Source organism: Mesoplodon bidens, assembly GCF_964165515.1.
Source record: "Mesoplodon bidens genome assembly, chromosome: 10".
NCBI classification, from domain to species: Eukaryota; Metazoa; Chordata; class Mammalia; order Artiodactyla; family Ziphiidae; genus Mesoplodon; species Mesoplodon bidens.
The window spans coordinates 70973323-70989918 of NC_138172.1; the positions used below are offsets into that span (position 1 = coordinate 70973323).

At 53.9% G+C, this 16596-nt stretch overlaps 1 protein-coding gene across 1 annotated transcript in view; it reads left to right on the forward strand.

The window, feature by feature from the left end:
* Positions 1-11994: 11994 nt before the first annotated feature.
* Positions 11995-16596, forward strand: part of GLP1R (glucagon like peptide 1 receptor) — a gene marked incomplete at both ends in the record, with an annotated part of 31474 nt that continues 26872 nt past the window's right edge. The window contains one exon of the mRNA XM_081246214.1: positions 11995-12072. Within this exon, the coding sequence (XP_081102340.1) occupies positions 11995-12072 (78 nt within the window). The remainder of the gene's footprint in view (positions 12073-16596) is intronic.

Sequence of the window (16596 nt, forward strand, 5' to 3'; positions counted from 1 at the left end):
TTTGTTATTTGTAAACTTTTTAAAGATAGTCATTCAGACTGTTGTGAAGTTAGTTTTGATTTTCATTTCTCTAATAGTTAGCAATGTTGAGCATAAGATGTTATTTTAAAGAACACAGTTCAGCAAAGTGTAAAAGAGAGCAAAAGTATGAAAAATAATTCACTATCCTAAATGAAAAAAATTAGGGAACTATGGAGATCCTTTCCATTTTAGCCAAAAAGCTACTCACGGTTAAAGTAACTCAGTGACTTAATCCTAGGTGCCTAATGGAATCTCTAACATTTTTAAAGGTTTTTAAAAATGATCCTGCTTTAGATATAAAAAGATGTCACAGGACAGCATTCTGGGAAAAGTTAGGACCTGTAGCATACATCCAAAAACATGCCTCATATTGAATGGAGAAGGAATCCACCAAGGGTTATCCAGGGCTGTATAGACATTGGCTTATGAGCCTTTTCTACATTTGATAAAAAGAAAACATGTCCACCCATTAGAAACACTAAACATTTTGCTCCCTCCCTGTCTTAGGTCAGGTTCTCTGGAAACAGATTCTGAGCTAGAGATCTGAGTGCAGGTTTCCTGGGAAGAGCTCTTGGGGACAGCATCTGTGGGGGAGGGAAGGAGGCAGGATTGGGCAGAGGGAGAAACTGGGCTGCGATGCGGTCACAGCAGAGGCCCCAGCCACCCCACGGGGACTGTGGAGCAGGGATGGCCCTGCAGGCAGCCCCACAGGAGCCAGGGGGGTCAAGGGGACTGGGCAGATTAAGTATTTGCAGCCTATGCTCCAGGCAGCTGGGGGAGGAGAGCCTGGCACTTGAGCGGGACCTGGGAGGCGTGCGGTATCCATGGACTACCTTTCTTCCTCCACACTCTTGCTTTTCTCCTCTCATCGTCTTTCCTCACCTCCTTTGATTAGAAAACAAATCAGGAACATGTTTTCTCTGGCTTCCTCTTTATGTTCTCCTCTGAGGATCTTAACAACTTCAGGGAGAGTATTTCTGACATCTGCATGCCAACTCTACATCCCTGAAATGCAGGGAGCTTTCCGAGTGCCTGGAGGGGTGAGAAAGAGACCTGAGGGGGTGTGATTCCTGTCCCTTCTGAGTGGCTGGGGAAGAGGGGCGTCCCTGCCTGAGGGAGCCCCCGCGGCTGAGTGGAGCCACCGGACAGATATTGAAAAACCCTCAAAACACAAAAAACAACTGAAATCTGAAAGCATCAATTCTTCATGACTATTTTGCTCACAGCCTTAAATTTCTAAGAATTTTTTTCTTTTTTGGCTGTGTTGGGTCTTCGTTGTTGCACGTGGGCTTTTTCTAGTTGTGGTGAGCGGGGGCTACTCTTCGTCGCAGTGCACGGACTTCTCACTGCAGTGGCTTCTCTTGTTTTGGGGCACGGGCTCTAGGTGTGCAGGCTTCAGTAGTTGCAGCATGCAGGCTCAGTAGTTGTGGCTCGTGGGCTCTAGAGCACAGTCTCAGTAGTTGTGGCACACGGGCTTAGTTGCTCCGTGGCATGTGGGATCTTCCTGGACCAGGGCTCAAACCCGTGTCCCTTGCATTGGCAGGTAGATTCTTAACTGCTGCACCACCAGGGAAGCCCCTCTAAGAATTTTTGAAAGAGAGAACTGTATTCAGTCTTAGAAAAAAATGACCTTTGTACTTTAAGCACATGGATAAAAGTCCACTCCATTACTTCTATCTTCTGGCATCTGGCTTTGACTGCAAAAAGGAACTGTATTCTTTGAATGCTCAAGTCTTGATTTACACACAATATTGTGAGATGAATATAAACACTTTGGAGTCATGCTCAAGAATGAACATGTTTTTTGTCTACCCTGAATCAATACCAGTTCCTTAGAAGCTGTTGGTTTATAGCAGATTCTCCCAACCTGTTCCTTTCCCCCCAAAAGGAGTCAGGGAACAGTGGGACTCATACTGCTCCATCTCCTGGTGCTTGTATAACCACCCTTCCTGGGAGTGTGGGATGTGGCAGGCTGACAGGGTTACAGTTGTTTCTTTATAATCAGTTTTAATTGGACACGTGTCCTCAGGGAACAGGGAAATTCCTCTTCACTTCACACGTGTCGGGCTGGCAGGTCCCTGCCTTTCCCGACAGGAGCTGCCTCTCCTCTCATTTTCACTCAGGCTGGGGCTGATTAATTAAAGCACCTCCTCTCCATTTGCAGGCAAAATTCTCATTTGATGCAGTGCAGAATATTCAATGCCTAAGCCTCTAATTTCCTGGCACCTTCACAGCCTCTTCAAGATGGTGTTTATGAAAGGGGGGCTCTCTTCCCATCTCCCAACTGACAGATTCACAGGTGTTTCTGTCACTGAGACCCCAGCCCCCCACAGACACGTGATCAGGGACTTCAGCCCGGGTCTGAGGGGTCAGGATATCTGTCTGTCATTTGTGGTTTCCACATATTCCTTCCTGATTATGCAAAACCTCCCTCTTTCTATTGTTCCTCTCCTATTGTCCCCGCAGAGGACATCCAGTGTCCATCATGATGAGAACCTGAATGAGAGGTGGCCAAATAGAAAATACTCCTATAAGTCCTTCTCTCCCTCCCTCTTTTTCTCTTTCTCTCTCTCCCGCTTTCTCTCCAGAGCTAAGAACCAACTGTTGGGCATTTAGCTAGACCACGTCAGAAGCTTTGCCTGTTATGTGTCACCCCCTCTCTTGGGGAGAGCAGTCACTTTTAGCTTTTTTTCCATGTTTATGGAAGTTTTTTAGAGGATAGACTTGCCCTCTCTGCCTAGTCTGCTTTCTCCAGAAGCCCAAGCCCGTCCTTGGCTGCCGGCAGTCAGCTGGCCCAGCCAGTGGATTCCCTGGCAGATTCCGGATCCTACAGCACCCCCAGGTCCCCCCCTGCTCACGGAACCCTGTGGGACAGCTGGCCTGGGGGATGAGCAGATGCATTTCCTCTTCTGGCCTTGTCCTTGCCTCTCACGTGCCTGCTCTGCCTTCCAGGCTCCTTGGAGGGCAGGGACTGACACCCTCAGAAGGGAGGTGGTGCTCACACTGGTTTGCTCATATTACCTGCTCCGGGGGTCATGCCAGGGGAGGGCACTGCTCGTGGGTCTGTCTCTTCCTCTCATCCTGGAGGAGGGCATGGGTGGGAAGGAGCCAGAGTGCTGCCCAACTCTTCTGACATCTTCTAAGAGCCCCAGAAAGGCTCCGAAGCCGACGGCAAACTGGCAGCAGCCTTCCATACCACGTGTCCCCGAAGCAAATGATGTGAGCATTTCCCCTCTTCTGGGGAAAAGTCTGGGCTCTTGTAAAGTTGTCTTGATTAGAGTAGTCTTTTCTTCCAGCATCTTTTTGGGAAACTCCAACTTGACCGGCACATGATGTGCAGATATCCGCTACGTCCAGCCATGAGGAGGTCCTGCAGGTCCTCACGCCATGCTCGTCCAAAGGGGTGAGAGCGTGTGTCTCTAGGTCAATTTATGTATTAATTTGTCATTTGGTGCATAATATTTAGCACTGCGATGAAAAAAACAAATAAGCCAATCCTATGAGGAATTGGTTTTCCCTTCCACATCTGTTCACGGAGACATATATCTAAAGTTTTGCTATTTTAAAAGCCTTCCATGCAAACATAATCTAAAATTGCTAGGCTTTGAAGTTTGGGGCTTTTCTGTTAAATGATGTTTATGGACCTGCTCCCTGGAGCCGGGCCACTCATCTTCTGCCTCCAGGCCCCAAAGACATTGATTACCTCTTGAGGTCCTTTTCAACTCATTGAAAATTAATATGATGATTTTGAGCACCTTTTGCGCACAAGCTCCATGCTAACCCTCAGCTAAGATGCAAGAGGGACCCTGTCCCCAGGCGTGTGCCGCAGCAGAGAACACAGACTCTGCACAGAAACAGTCACGATGCCAGCCAGAGAGTGATCATGGTTAAAGGTGAAGTGGGCGTGGGAGCGCAGAGGAGAGAGACTGGACTTTTCAAGTCAAGGGTTGGGCAAGGCCCTTGGAGGAAGTAGAATTTAGGATGAGCCATGAAGGATGGATGGGATTTGGCCAAAGGAAATCAAAGAGAAGAGCATTTTAGGGGAAGAGCACAGCAAGAGCCAAGGCCAGATGTGGATAAAGGCAGGCCGACAACGTGACAGCAACCATGACAACAGATCCGGGTTGGCTGCAGCACAGGACACTTGAGGACAGCTGGGGGGGACCAGGGAGGGTCAAGAACGTTGTGGGAATGACCGTGAATTTTCCTCACGTCTAGGCTTTGCAGTTTGCGACGCTCTTAACACATGTATCCTCTCATCTGATCTTCGCAACAGTTCTATAGGTGGGCAATGGCAGGGATGATTATACAGATGAGGAAACTGAGACGCAGAAAGTTGAGGCCATCTGCTTTAGGGGGCAAAGGAAAATAGCAGAAGAACCAGGGTGAGAGCCCAGGACTTCCCACACCTGACGGGGACTTTTCCCCTAAACCAGGCAGTAGTAGGGAGCCTGCAAGGGAACTTGCTCCTCAATGCCTGACGGTACTGTACGTTCGTGGAACTTTTGTTTGTTGGTTTGCTTTCAGGTTTAATTCACTGACTTTTCTTGTGTAAAGGCACCATGAGGTGGCCACTCCCGGATACTCTGTTGTGGGTAAGTGAGTTCCTGATTGGGAGACGTAGGGAACAGTCTCTTTCCAGAGGTTACAGCTATGGCTCTTGGGTGTGATATTGAAGTGGCCTCAGCAAAGTTGACAGAGCTGGCAAAGACCTGCCATCAACAGCAGCTTCCTGACACAGGGGCCAAGGCAATGCCCAGGGCAGGGCAGAGCAGAGCGGAGCAGGGCGGGCAGGGATGAGGCTCATTAGCACAGAGCCGCAGTGTCCTGGCACTGTGTGGGGCTTGCTGATCTCGTTCCCCCAGCAGTCCCACCGCACCAGGATTACGAAAACTGTGGTCAGGATGAAGGCCCTGTGGATGGCAGTGGGTACCTCTTGGGCCACCTGACATCCAGAATGACAGGACTGCTGTAGTCCCCGATGGTTACAATCACCTTGAACATGGTCTACTGGCCAGCCTAGGTCTGCTTTTGAACAAGCATGATCTTTAGAACCTTGTTCTTGAGGGGCATCCCCAGAAAAGTATCAAAGGTCTCAAACTCCTTGAAGGACAGAGAGCAGAGACTTGATGCTCGTGTCCTGGACACAGGCAACCTGGCTTGAGATGCGTACACACTCCTTGTCCTCGATTTGCCTTCACAAGCTCAGGGGCCTTAACCCTGGTGTTGACCATACTGAAACTGCAGCCCAGCTGCTGCCAAAGCCTCCATAGCCTCCCGTTCCAGGACCCCTGGGCCCTCCAGCCCCTCCTGCAGCACCAGCATCAGCTTTTGTCTCGGAGGAGTGTTTGTGCCTTTTTTTATGGCAAAACTGTCATGCTTGAAAAAAATTCTGTGAGCCCATCTCCCCACTCCGAGGAGCTCCCCCTGAGAGCACCTGGGTGGTGGAGGATTGGACATCTGAGCCATTAGGTGCCAGATAGTCTCATCAGCTTTGTTTGCCATCCCGTTTAGCAAATGAGCCAGAAACCAGAGCATGATTGAGTGCATGGAGAGTGAGAGCTTTCAGAACAGGGAAGGAAGTGACTCTTGGCCTCGGGAGGAAAAAAGTGAAATAGACTGGGTCCTCAGAAAATGTCACCTGCCTGGCCAAGTCACAGGTCCACTTGAGGCCGGGTCTAGAGATCAGGCCACAGCAACAGAGGGAGACTGTGAGCTTCCTCCAACCATGGGCCAGTCTTGAATCCTGAAGTGTTACCGTGTCACTCGTCAGAGCTAAGAGAAACGACCAGTAATGGGAGCAGAAATTTCTGGGCTATGATCCTGCGGAGGTGCAGGAGACATCGGCAGTATCAGAGGCCCTACAGTCCTGCAGGCCTAGGTGGCTGCAGCCACTTCAAGCTGGATCCCAGGTGTGACCTGTGAGGTCCGAGTCGGCACTCAGAGAGTCAAGGCGTGGTGGTGCTGGTTGCTGGGAGGAGCTGGCCCGGAGACTTTTGGGTTTTCCCTTTTGCATTTGTTTTCTATTATTCAGGAGAAAGGCGTGAGTGGGTACCACATTCCTATCATGCAAAACTGAGGGCGATGAGTGTGTCAGAGAGCGTGCGATCCAGAAGGCTCCGGGTAAGAGTCGGGCCATTGCTGGTCCTTCCCTGCTCTGAGGGACTCTGCCAGGATTAACGGTGACCTTGACTCAGCCCTGGAGGTGATCCTGGCTCCTGAAAGCCAGTGGCAGCTTCCCCACCCCAGCTTGGAGCCATTCTTTTCAGAGAGAACTTCTGAGGCCTGCAGGTCTCTCCACGGAGCATTTCCTGCCCCGGTCTTTGAGACCCGTGACTGGCTGGTTTGAAGGATGCTACGAGAGGGGACCAGCTGGGGAGAGTTTCTAAGAAAGAGGCTGTTGCCCGTGGGCCGGGTAGCCTGTCAGCTGGGGACACCTCTTATTTTAGACCTGGGTTGACAGTTTCATTTCTCATTTTGGTCACAGTGGGTTTCTCCACCATGACGCCATGACAAGGCGCTGAAAGGCTACGGTGAGAAGGCCTGTGTGATGCTTCCTTTTCACTTGATTTCCAAACGTGTGAAGTTTGGCACGTTTCCTCTTTTCCTGCAGAGCTTTAATTCTGTGAAGGGGCAGTGTGGGCTCTGTCATAACCTACCCCCCCACCCCACCTTCTCTCCGGAGAAAAGGCAAACAGGTGGGAACAGCTGTGGGCGAAGGCTAGAGAGAGGAGTCAGATGTATAAGGACAAATAGGAACCACGGCCACACCATCCAGAATCCCCTTTGCGATGCTGCCGTCCACTGACGAAGGGGAGGAGGAGATGGGCCCAGAGTGAGGGGTCTCATTCACTTACTCACAGCCACAAAGAGGGGACCTCCACAAGGCCTCTGCCTGGACTAACCAGCCCTGCCCCCAGGGGCACATGCCGGCTGTGTCTGCCGGGTAGATTAACTGCGGTGACAGTCAGCTCCCCAGTCTCAGTGGCTTGACACCATGCAATCCAGGGCAGGTCAGCAGGAAACTGCTCCATGCTGTCATCCAGGAACCCAGGCTCCTTCTGTCTCGTGGGCCTTGGAATTCTCCACGGGATCATCTGTGTCCAGCTGGTTGATGGGGGAGGAGAGGGTGTGGAGGATTGTGTGGGAGGTGTTATGGGCCAAGCCTGGAGAGAACCTATACCACTTTCCTCCACAATCCCCTGGCCGCGCTAAACACCAAGGGAGACTGGGAAATGTCGTCTCCGTGTGTTATAGTTTGAATTGTGTCCCCCCGCAAAAGGTATCTCGAAGTCCTAATGCTCAGTACCTTAGAATGTGACCTTGTTTGGAAATAGGGTCTTTACAGAGGTAATCAAGTTAAAATGAGGTCATTAAGGTGGACCCTAATCCAATATGACTGGCATCCTTATACAAAAGGGAAATTTGTATGCAGAGAGATGTACACAAAGGGAGACAATGTGAAGACACAGGGAGAATGCCATCTACAAGCCAAGGATGCTTGAGGCTACCAGAAGCTGGGAGAGGGGCCTGGAGCAGATACTCCCTCTGAACTCTCAGAAGGAACCAACCCCGATGACACCTTGATTTCAGACTTCCAGCCTCCAGAACTGTGAGACAATACATTTCTGTTGTTTAAGCCACCTAGTTTGTGGTGCTTTGTTAGAGCAGCCCCAGGAAACAAACACACAACAGATTTGGGGAGCATCCAGCCAGCTCTGCTACGCCATCTTCTTGTTAAAAGGAAGGGGACAGATGGCTCCTAGGGCAACACCTGCCCCCTCCCTGGTTCTACCACTCTCACTAAGCCCCCCTCCCCACGACCCTCTCCCTCCCCTGGGTTTTCTCTCACCTGCTCCCCACCGCTGACACTAATCCCTCTCAGGGGAGACAGAAGGAGCCCCAGTCATTTCTGGCTGGAGTCCCCAAGTGGAGAAGAGAGAGGAATTTTGCTGTTCTCACCTCAATTGCTTTCTCTTCCTTGCTCCACTAACCCTGCCCGCACCTTGCTAAGTGACCTCAAGCAAATCCCCTGACTCTGGTGGGACTCAGTTTCCCTCCCTGTAAAGTGGGAGTAATCACACTGACTTCTCCCTCAACAGAAGAGTCAGTTAGGAAACCCATGCTGTGATACTTTGTGCTGCATCCGCCCAAGAGAGCAATAATCACTGTAGCTCAAGAGGCTATAAATCCTCCCCAGCTGACTGCCCAGAGCTGAACAGGACCCAGCACCTGGGAGGCTCAGCTGGGCTGGAGGATGGGGGGCAGCGATAGAGGCACTACACAGGGGGAAGGGCCTCTTGGGTCCAGCTAGCCTCCTCCCTCCCCCAGACCTGGGGGACTGGGCTGTAGCCACCTGGACCGGGAAGGGATGGACTGAGCTGGAGCCCTGGGCATTAGCAGCCATACCTGCTGCCTTGCTGAGACCTGGCTCAGCTGGGGCAGTGACAGCTGGGAAGATGGAGGGCCATGGGGAATAACAGTGGTGGCAGTGTTAACACTGCCATTTACCGAGGACTTAGGAGTGCCAGATTCTGGGCAAGTGCTGCTTCTGATCGTCCAACAATCCTGTGAGGTGTGACTGTGGTTGTGCAATCAGTGTGCGAGTTCTGGGTGGGTCGCATCCAGGCTCTCTCGGGCTATCTTGACCTATCTTGGGTTAGTTACTCCACTGCTTTGCACTTTGGGGTCCTCCACTGTAAAATGCGGACAAAAGTGATCCCACTTCACAACCCAGGGTTGCTCCGAGAAGCACCGGATCAGGGAGCAGAGGACAGGGTTGCAAGGAGAGAAGCAGGAAGTGGAGGGGTGGAGCCCTTGCCTCAGGGCATCCCTTGGTGACATTTTCCTTCACTCCGGGAGCTGCTGACAGCCACATTCCCCTGGCTCCTGGCAGAACAGATTCCTGGGCCTGCTCCTGTGGTCTCTGTCTCCTCCTAGCAAACCTTCAGACTCTCCAGGCAATGACTGGGGTGAGGGCGATGGTGAGCGTTAAATGGAATAACACTCATGAGGCTCCTGGAACACTGCCCGGCTCAAGGCAAGTGTACTCAGTAAACATTGGCCTTTACTATTATCCCCATTTAACAGACTGTGAGACCAAGGCTCAGAGATGTTCAGTGAGTGATTGAGCTGGATTTGAACCCAGGACTGACAGAGCTTAAGATCTGTGTGTAGGTGTGTGTGTGTGTGTGTGTGTGTGTGCACGCACGCACGCATGTGTATTTATACTAGGCTAGAAGATTTTGGCTCTTTCCTCATCTGGTCCACCAGAATGGGGATATGGTCTTGAACTTTGGAAAATAAACAAGCTTCTTAGGAACCTGGAGCTTGGAAAGGAACCTGAACTATATGGACAAGAGACACCTGTCCTTCTTAGCAGTTCTTTCTTTTCTCCCCACCCCCACTCTTTTTTCCCCTCTGCTTAGCCCCTCCCTCCCTCCTCACCTTCCCCCAAGTGAAAGACTCCTTTCTGCCCACTGGCCAGGTCTTCCCACTGAGGAGAGGGTCCCCTCATCCAGGAGCAAGGAGGTGGGGGGCCTGCTCTGGGGTCTGTCTCCACAGGTCCAGGGCCTTTACAGCATCTTTTCCTCAGGTGCACACATCAGTTGTTCCCATTCCCATTTCTGAAAATAACCTGAAAACCAAGTTCTCTTAGTGGAAGCTGAGGGTACCCCATTTTAGGGCCATGGGAGAAGCTTTGGGCATAGGGGTTAGGAGCCAGACCCAGAGGTCTGGGCTGAGGAGGAAGGAGCCACAGGGGAGGTGCTCCCAAGACGGGCTGGCAGAGCTGGAGCCTGTCCCCTCTCCTGTACCAGCCTTCGGGGCAGGTGGACCTGGGGTGAACGCCAGCATTGCTCTCTGAGAAGCTCATTTGTTATCCCTGAGCCTCAGTCTCCTCATCCATAAAACGGGTATAATAGTACTTGGTCATCAGACTTGAGGAGATCAGGGCACACTAAGCATTCGGCAGCACCTGGCCCAGAGAGGGAACTCAGTATGTGGTATTGATATCTATTGTTTTTGTTCATGGTTAGTGTGAGTCTAGAGAGCGGTATTCCAGCCCTTCCATTCCTATCCCTCTGAGGATACAGACTGCATCACCATTTTATGCCCAGGACCTAGTTCAGTGGGTGGCTCATGGCAGGTGTTCAACTGATATTTATTAAGTGTAATTTGGAGGTTGATGATTTCATGGTAAAGACTCAGTTCTAGCCCCTTATTTCCCTCTCTCCTCTCCTCTTCTCCCCAACCCCCAGTCCTCATATAGCAGAGCCTGCAAGTCATTTGCCTATCTATCTATCTATCTATCTATCTATCTATCTATCTATCTATCTATCTATCTTGCCTTCTTCTAGAGTAATAAAAGCCCTAATATTTAACCTTGGCAGTGACTGTTTGGAATTAAGGGTACTCACCCAGCCTCCTTCAAAGCTAACTGTGCCCATGTGTCTGAGTGGGGGCCATGGGGTGTGGAATTGATGGCTGCCTCTTTCAGGATGTGTCCTTACTGGTGGAGGTGCACCCATCTTCCCTTTACTCCTTCCTGCTGGCTGGAATTTGAGTATCATGGCCAGAGTTGGAGCAGCCACCTTGGATCATTAGGTTGAAGCCCTGAACCATGAGAATGGTGGAAACTGAAAGAGCTGGAGACCCTAATGGTCAGGGAGCCTTTGCTCCAGCCCTGGGCTGAACCTCTGGCCTTGCTTTACATAACAGAGCCCTTGGTTATGCCACTGTTATTACGGGTTTTCTGTCACTCGCAGCCTAAGTGGCACATAAGGTGACTGTTAGACTGACTTCTGGGTAGAGGAGGGAACAAATGACTCTCAGGTAGTGAGAGGGAGCTTGCAGGACCGGAAGACCTCTCTTGGCAAGTGGGAGCCCCTGGTTCCTCCCACTGGAGGCCTCCCCCCCTCCCCCTTCCTCCCCTCCTCGGTGCTCTGGGATTTTGAGAAGTCCTGTTCTCTCCCTGAGGAGCAGCTACTCCAACAGCTGCTCCCTTTCCCTTTGGAGTGGTCCAGACATGCCCATGGTAGGTCAAAGCTGAGGGCTGCTGCCGCCCCCCTTCCTAATAGTGACATCAAAGTTCTTTTGGGAGAGGGGTGTAATTCCCTTTTCCCACTGGCACTCCACACTGCCTTTAGGGAACAGAAAGTCAGTGCCTTCTTAGCACTGTCTTCCACAGCCCGGGTGAGGGTGAACCTGTGTCCCACCCTACTCCCTGGCCTGCACTGCGTTGGGGGGTGAGGGGGGTGTTACAAAGGCAGGTATAATACAGAGCCTCCGCGAAGCAGGGAGACGGAGACGCAGGAGGCACAGAGGACAGCCTTGGGCACACGTTATCCCAGGGACACAGGGGTTGTAAGAGCCCAGTGATTCAGGGGCCATGGGGGCTGCGGGAGTCGGGGGACCTTCTAGACCCTCCCCACCGGCAGGGCTCCATTGATCCATTTGTCATTGTCCCCCCAACCTTGGTTGTCCCAGGGCTGCCTTCGGGACAGAACCCGGGAATGAGGAGAGGTCTTGGGGGCCGGGTAACCCCGCCGGGTGGATCTGTCTTACTAGCCACTCGTAGCTCTTGGGGTTACACTTTTCGGAAGCGGTTTGACTGGCGGTGTGACCTTGGCCAAGTCCCGTGCGCTTCTCCGTCTCAGTTCCCTACAGGGTATCCTGGACAGCTGGGGGGTGGTTTGGCTTTCTTTAGCGGGGGCATCCGGGAGGAAGGCCGGCTCCTGCACTGCCCGAACCCAAGCGGCGCCAGCCCGGAGCGCAGGGCCCGGGACCTCCGGTCCGGAGGTGGCCGGGCCCAGGGGCCTCCGCGGGCGGGGTCTGAAAGCCGGGACCCACCCGGCCCCTCCTGCGGGCGGGGCGGCCCCGCGCCGGCTCCTCCCCCACGCCCGCGCCGCCCGGGCTCAGCGGCGCGTGCGGTGCCGCAGGTGGCAGCGATGGCCCAGTCCTGAAAGCCCCGCCATGGCCGGCGCCCCCGGGCCGCTCCGCCTGGCGCTGCTGCTGCTCGGGGCGGTGGGCAGGGCCGGCCCCCGCCCTCAGGTGAGACCCGCGGGCCCCGGGGCTGGGGAGGCGGCGGCGTGGGCTGCTGCGGGCGCGGCGTCCGGGCAGCGGCGGCCACGACTTGAGCGAAACTCCGCGACCGCGGGCGGCGGGAACCCAAGCCTCGGGGAGTGGGACCTGGAGAGTTGGGTGTCGGAGGTGGGGGCTCGGACGGCAGACCCCTCCCGCAGCCCCGGCCAGGCGCCCCCTTCCTGGCCGCCCGGGCCCCTCTGCTGGGCCACCGGCTGTCCCGCGGCCGCCGTGCGCAGACTTCTGTGCCTCATCTCCCCCCCGACCACTTTCCCAACTCCGTCTCCCGCAAACCCGTGCCAGCGGCCCGGCCACAGCCCGAGCTCCCCGACCTCCCCTTTTCCACTGTGCCCCAGACCCCTCCCCGCCGTGCCCCGCTCACTATCAAAGACCCCCTGGGAAGGCAGAGAGGCCTGGGTGTGGACCCCCAGCTCTACCCCCCCAGCCCCCCAGCACAGCCTTTGACTCATAGCCCCAGAGACCCTGCGGTGGCAGCTTGCTGTCCTTCCCCCTGACCTCCCAGCTGGAACTCGAGAGCCACCCCTGTCCCCAGCCCCGTGCCAAGGCAAACGCTAGAAGGCTCCCTGCTCCTCTAGAAGCAGGCAGGCCTCCCCTCACACACTCGCCTGACACACCCCCATTTTGACCCCCTTGGTGGTCAACATGCACCAGAGCCCATACTGGGAAACGTGGAGACACCTTGGCCTCCTGGATGCCCTTGGAGGGCTGACCACAGGTGGACCCCTGCAGCCCCTCTCTGCCTTTCCTGCCTCCAGGCTCCTGGGCTGGGGGCTGTGGTCAGCCGGCTTTAGGAGAGAGGAGTTGTCCAGAGATGCTGTGAGATGCTTGAGCAGAGAGGAGGTGCAGGCTTTCCTGTGCCAGAGAGCCATGTCTTCCCGTGACCTCCCACTCTTACCCCCAGACCTGAAGAGCTTTGGGGAGGGGGCTTTCACAGGCCTTGAAATTTGTTCCAGCGTAGGTGGAAGGTGGGAGGAGGGGTCTTTGATGAGAGCCGACTCCACCCCTGGCTGAGAATCCAGATGTGGACAGATATGCCTCCCAGATAAGGTGCCAGCCCTTCTTCAGCCCCCATGTTTTTTTCCAGACGCATTCCCTCCCTCTCCCTGTCCCCAGCCCAACTACTGCCCCTAGCTGCAGGAGACATCTCCTTCCACACCACTGTCCCCCCGATGCTCAACCAGACTTGGGCTTCCCTGGTGTGCGTGGGATCTTTTGGGAGCCAGAACTGCAGACCCACTACCTGCTTCTCTCTCACCTTTACCTCCTCTTCTGGCTGGGACAGGGTCGGGGTGGAAGGCTCTGCTGCCTGGTCCCATCCTGCTCCAGGCCATTTGCGGACCGGCTTTGGATTAAGGGAAGAGGAGAGGTTCTGGATGCTGCCTGTCTTCTCCCCAGAGGAGTCAGGCTCCTTGAACCTGCCCTTTCTTCCCACCCCTCATTCCTCAGCCCTGGGCCAAAAGCCCAATATCCTGGGGCCGTAACAGTCCTGGGGTGACAGAGAAGGGCAGGATGAGCCAGGCTCTGTGCAGAGATGGGGAGCTTCGGGGGGTGCCCTGCTGTGAGCATCCTTGACCCGTGTAGATCTGAGTGACAGGCTTTGAGGTTAGATTGCAGTAATTGCGACACAACCTCACGCCCACGTGTGACTCTAAACAATGCTGAAATCTGTATTCTATTTTCTGTTCATGAGACCAGCAAGACTAGGTTGCTCCCTTCATGTCACTGCCGGGGGGGACGGGGGGGGGGCGAATCTCAGAAAAGGAGGGTTCCCCGTGTAAGGTGAACCCAGCAGTCCAGAAACAGAGAGGACAGAGGGGTGCGGGCCTGGGCTGGTGCCTAATACCTGCTCACCCAGGTGGGACTGAAGGGAAAATGGAGTGAGCTGCCCACAGTCAGGCTGGCCAGGCTGGAAGGGGGTGCAGGCAGGAAGGTGGCAGAACTGACTTCTGAAGAAGGGGACCTAGGCTACTCCTTCATTGTTGCCGGGAAGGACCACCCCCTCCCCTATAATTTTCCTCCGCAAGACCCCTGTGAGGGAACTGGTCTACTGAGGAGACGGGCAAGACTTTGACACTCCAAGTTAGAACCAGACAAAACCGGGTTCAAATATCAGGTCTGCGGTTAGCTGGTGATCTTGGGCAGGACATCTGACCATCGGGAACCTCTGTTTCCTTATCTGTAAATAGGGATCACAAGCCCTGCCCCATGGGGTAATGGAGAGGATTGGGACACTGGCGCCCTTAAATGGCAGCTTTAGTCACTTGGGGGATCTGACCCACTTGTCCTCGGGAATCTGGAAGCCTTCTCTAGGGCAGTGGAAGAGGGCTGGGAGGGGGGCTATTGGAGGCCCCGTGCCTCTGCACTCTAGTGAAGGGTGGATGGAGTCCAGGGTGTGTGGCGGTCACCGTGGACTTTGTCCTGAGCTGGGCTTCCCCCCAGACATGGAGTCTGGTGGGTGCCAGGGCAGGAGCAACCAAGAAACCACATCGTTTCCTTGGATGCCTTGCTCTGGGGAAGAACAGGCTGCTCCTTAGCTGCAGCCTGCCCCTGAACAGATTCCTCTGTGTGCGTGTGAGATAGAGAGATACAGAGATATAGAGATACAAAGACACAGGATAGAGACAGGTAGAGAGAGAGACAGAGAGGGACCAGGGGGAGAGGGGTGTGGGCTGTATGAACCCCTGTTTCTCCTCTGTACTTGTATGTGACCCTCTGTGTGACAGCCTGCCTGTGAGTCCCCGTGTATGAAACATCTCAGCATGTCATTGTGTGTCTGACAGTGTGTATATATGTTTGTGACTCCAAGTGTGATACTGCATCTATGGGAAGGTCTGTGTGTGTATGAGAGAGACATCTTAGTGTGTGAATGTCTGCCAGTGTGTGTCTGTGTGTGGGTGAGAAAAGTGTGCTTGTGACAGAATGTGTGTCTGTTTCTCTGTATATATGCATGTGACAGTGTGACTTGAGTATATGTCAGTCGGGGTGTATGTGTGTGTGTGTGTGTGTACCTGACAGTCTGTGTGTTCATGTGTGGGAGAGAGACTCCATGTCATGTCTTAGTATGTAAGCACGTGCTCCACACATGTGTGATAATGTGTGTGACAGTGTATCCATGTGAGGGGTCTGGTGCACATGAGAATGTGTGTGTGGTCTTCCTTTTCCTGCCCTTCTGCTCATGTATCTGGAGTCTATAAGGAAAAAAAATGGGGCCAAGAGCCCGGGGTCCAGCAGCACCATCCCTCCAGGTCTCAGAGGGCCTCGGGGATGGTTGGGCTCTGGAAGTTGGGCAGAGAAGAAGGAGGCAGGGGTCCTGGGAGGAGCTGCAGGGACGGTGCAGGGCTGCGTCTGTTGGGAGGCACCAGAGTTGACACTGCAGCCCTCTTTTTCCTTTGGGGAGGCCCTCTCCCATTTTTCCCACCTTAGTGGCCTCTCTTTCCTCCTTCCCCTCAATCAAAAAGGCTCCCAGAAAAGGAAAGGATCTGATGCACTTATTCACACTGAGAAACAAAACTGCCGGAGGAATTCTTCACATTAGCAGCCAGTGTTTGGAGAAAGCGTGCCATCCTAGGCTGTTGGAAAGCCCCTCACCCTCTCCACATCCTTCTCTTCCTGCTCTTCTTCCTTAGAACACTGCTCACTCGTACAGGGCTGGATAATTCCTAAAGGTTTTCACTACTTTATCTTGCTGGATCTGTACAGGAACTCTTTGAAAAGAACGATATGCCCATTTTACAGATAAGGAAACTGAGGTCCCAGAAGATTAAAATTTGTCCCATCAGTCCCACGTTAACAGACAGAGCTGGAATTTAAACCAAGGACGTGTGACTCTCTGTCCAGTGCTCTCTCCTGCCCACCACTCCTTCCTGGCATCTTCTTTGTCACCTCCTGCTTCCTTCCCAAACACCTGGATCTGAGAGATGCCCTCTCCTTACTATAAACTCCGCCCCAGGCATTGTCCCCATTTGCCTTTACCCCCCATCAGAGAACTCCCATGAAGCCTGGTGAGTCCTGATTCTAAAAACTGCCAAGCTGCCCTCACCCTGGTCCGCTGGACCCCCCACTGCTGCCCTGATCTCCCGGCCAGCTCTGCTGCCTCTGAGCGGCAGGGCCCTCCACCACTGCATCCTCCCCACCACTTACCACCCCCAGCCCCTCCTCACCAGGCCTGGAGTGGGGACTCACATCACAGGAGGATGAAATGGGCGGAGGCCGGTGGGCAGGTCCTTGGCCCCTCCTCACAGTTCCTTGCCCTCGGGCATGGAGGCTTTGCTAATGGCTGTGTTGCAGCTGGAAGATGCCACAAATTAAGCAGAATGATCGGTCCTTGGCAGGAAAATATGTTCCTTTCCTCCTGCTGGGAGTTTGTTGTTCCTAGAAATGAGGGAGGGGTGGGACCCAGACTCCCCGGGAGGCCTGGCTGCCCGGGTCTGCTCTGCCCTCTCCTGTCAACAGCAGAAATCGAAGACAGCTGCC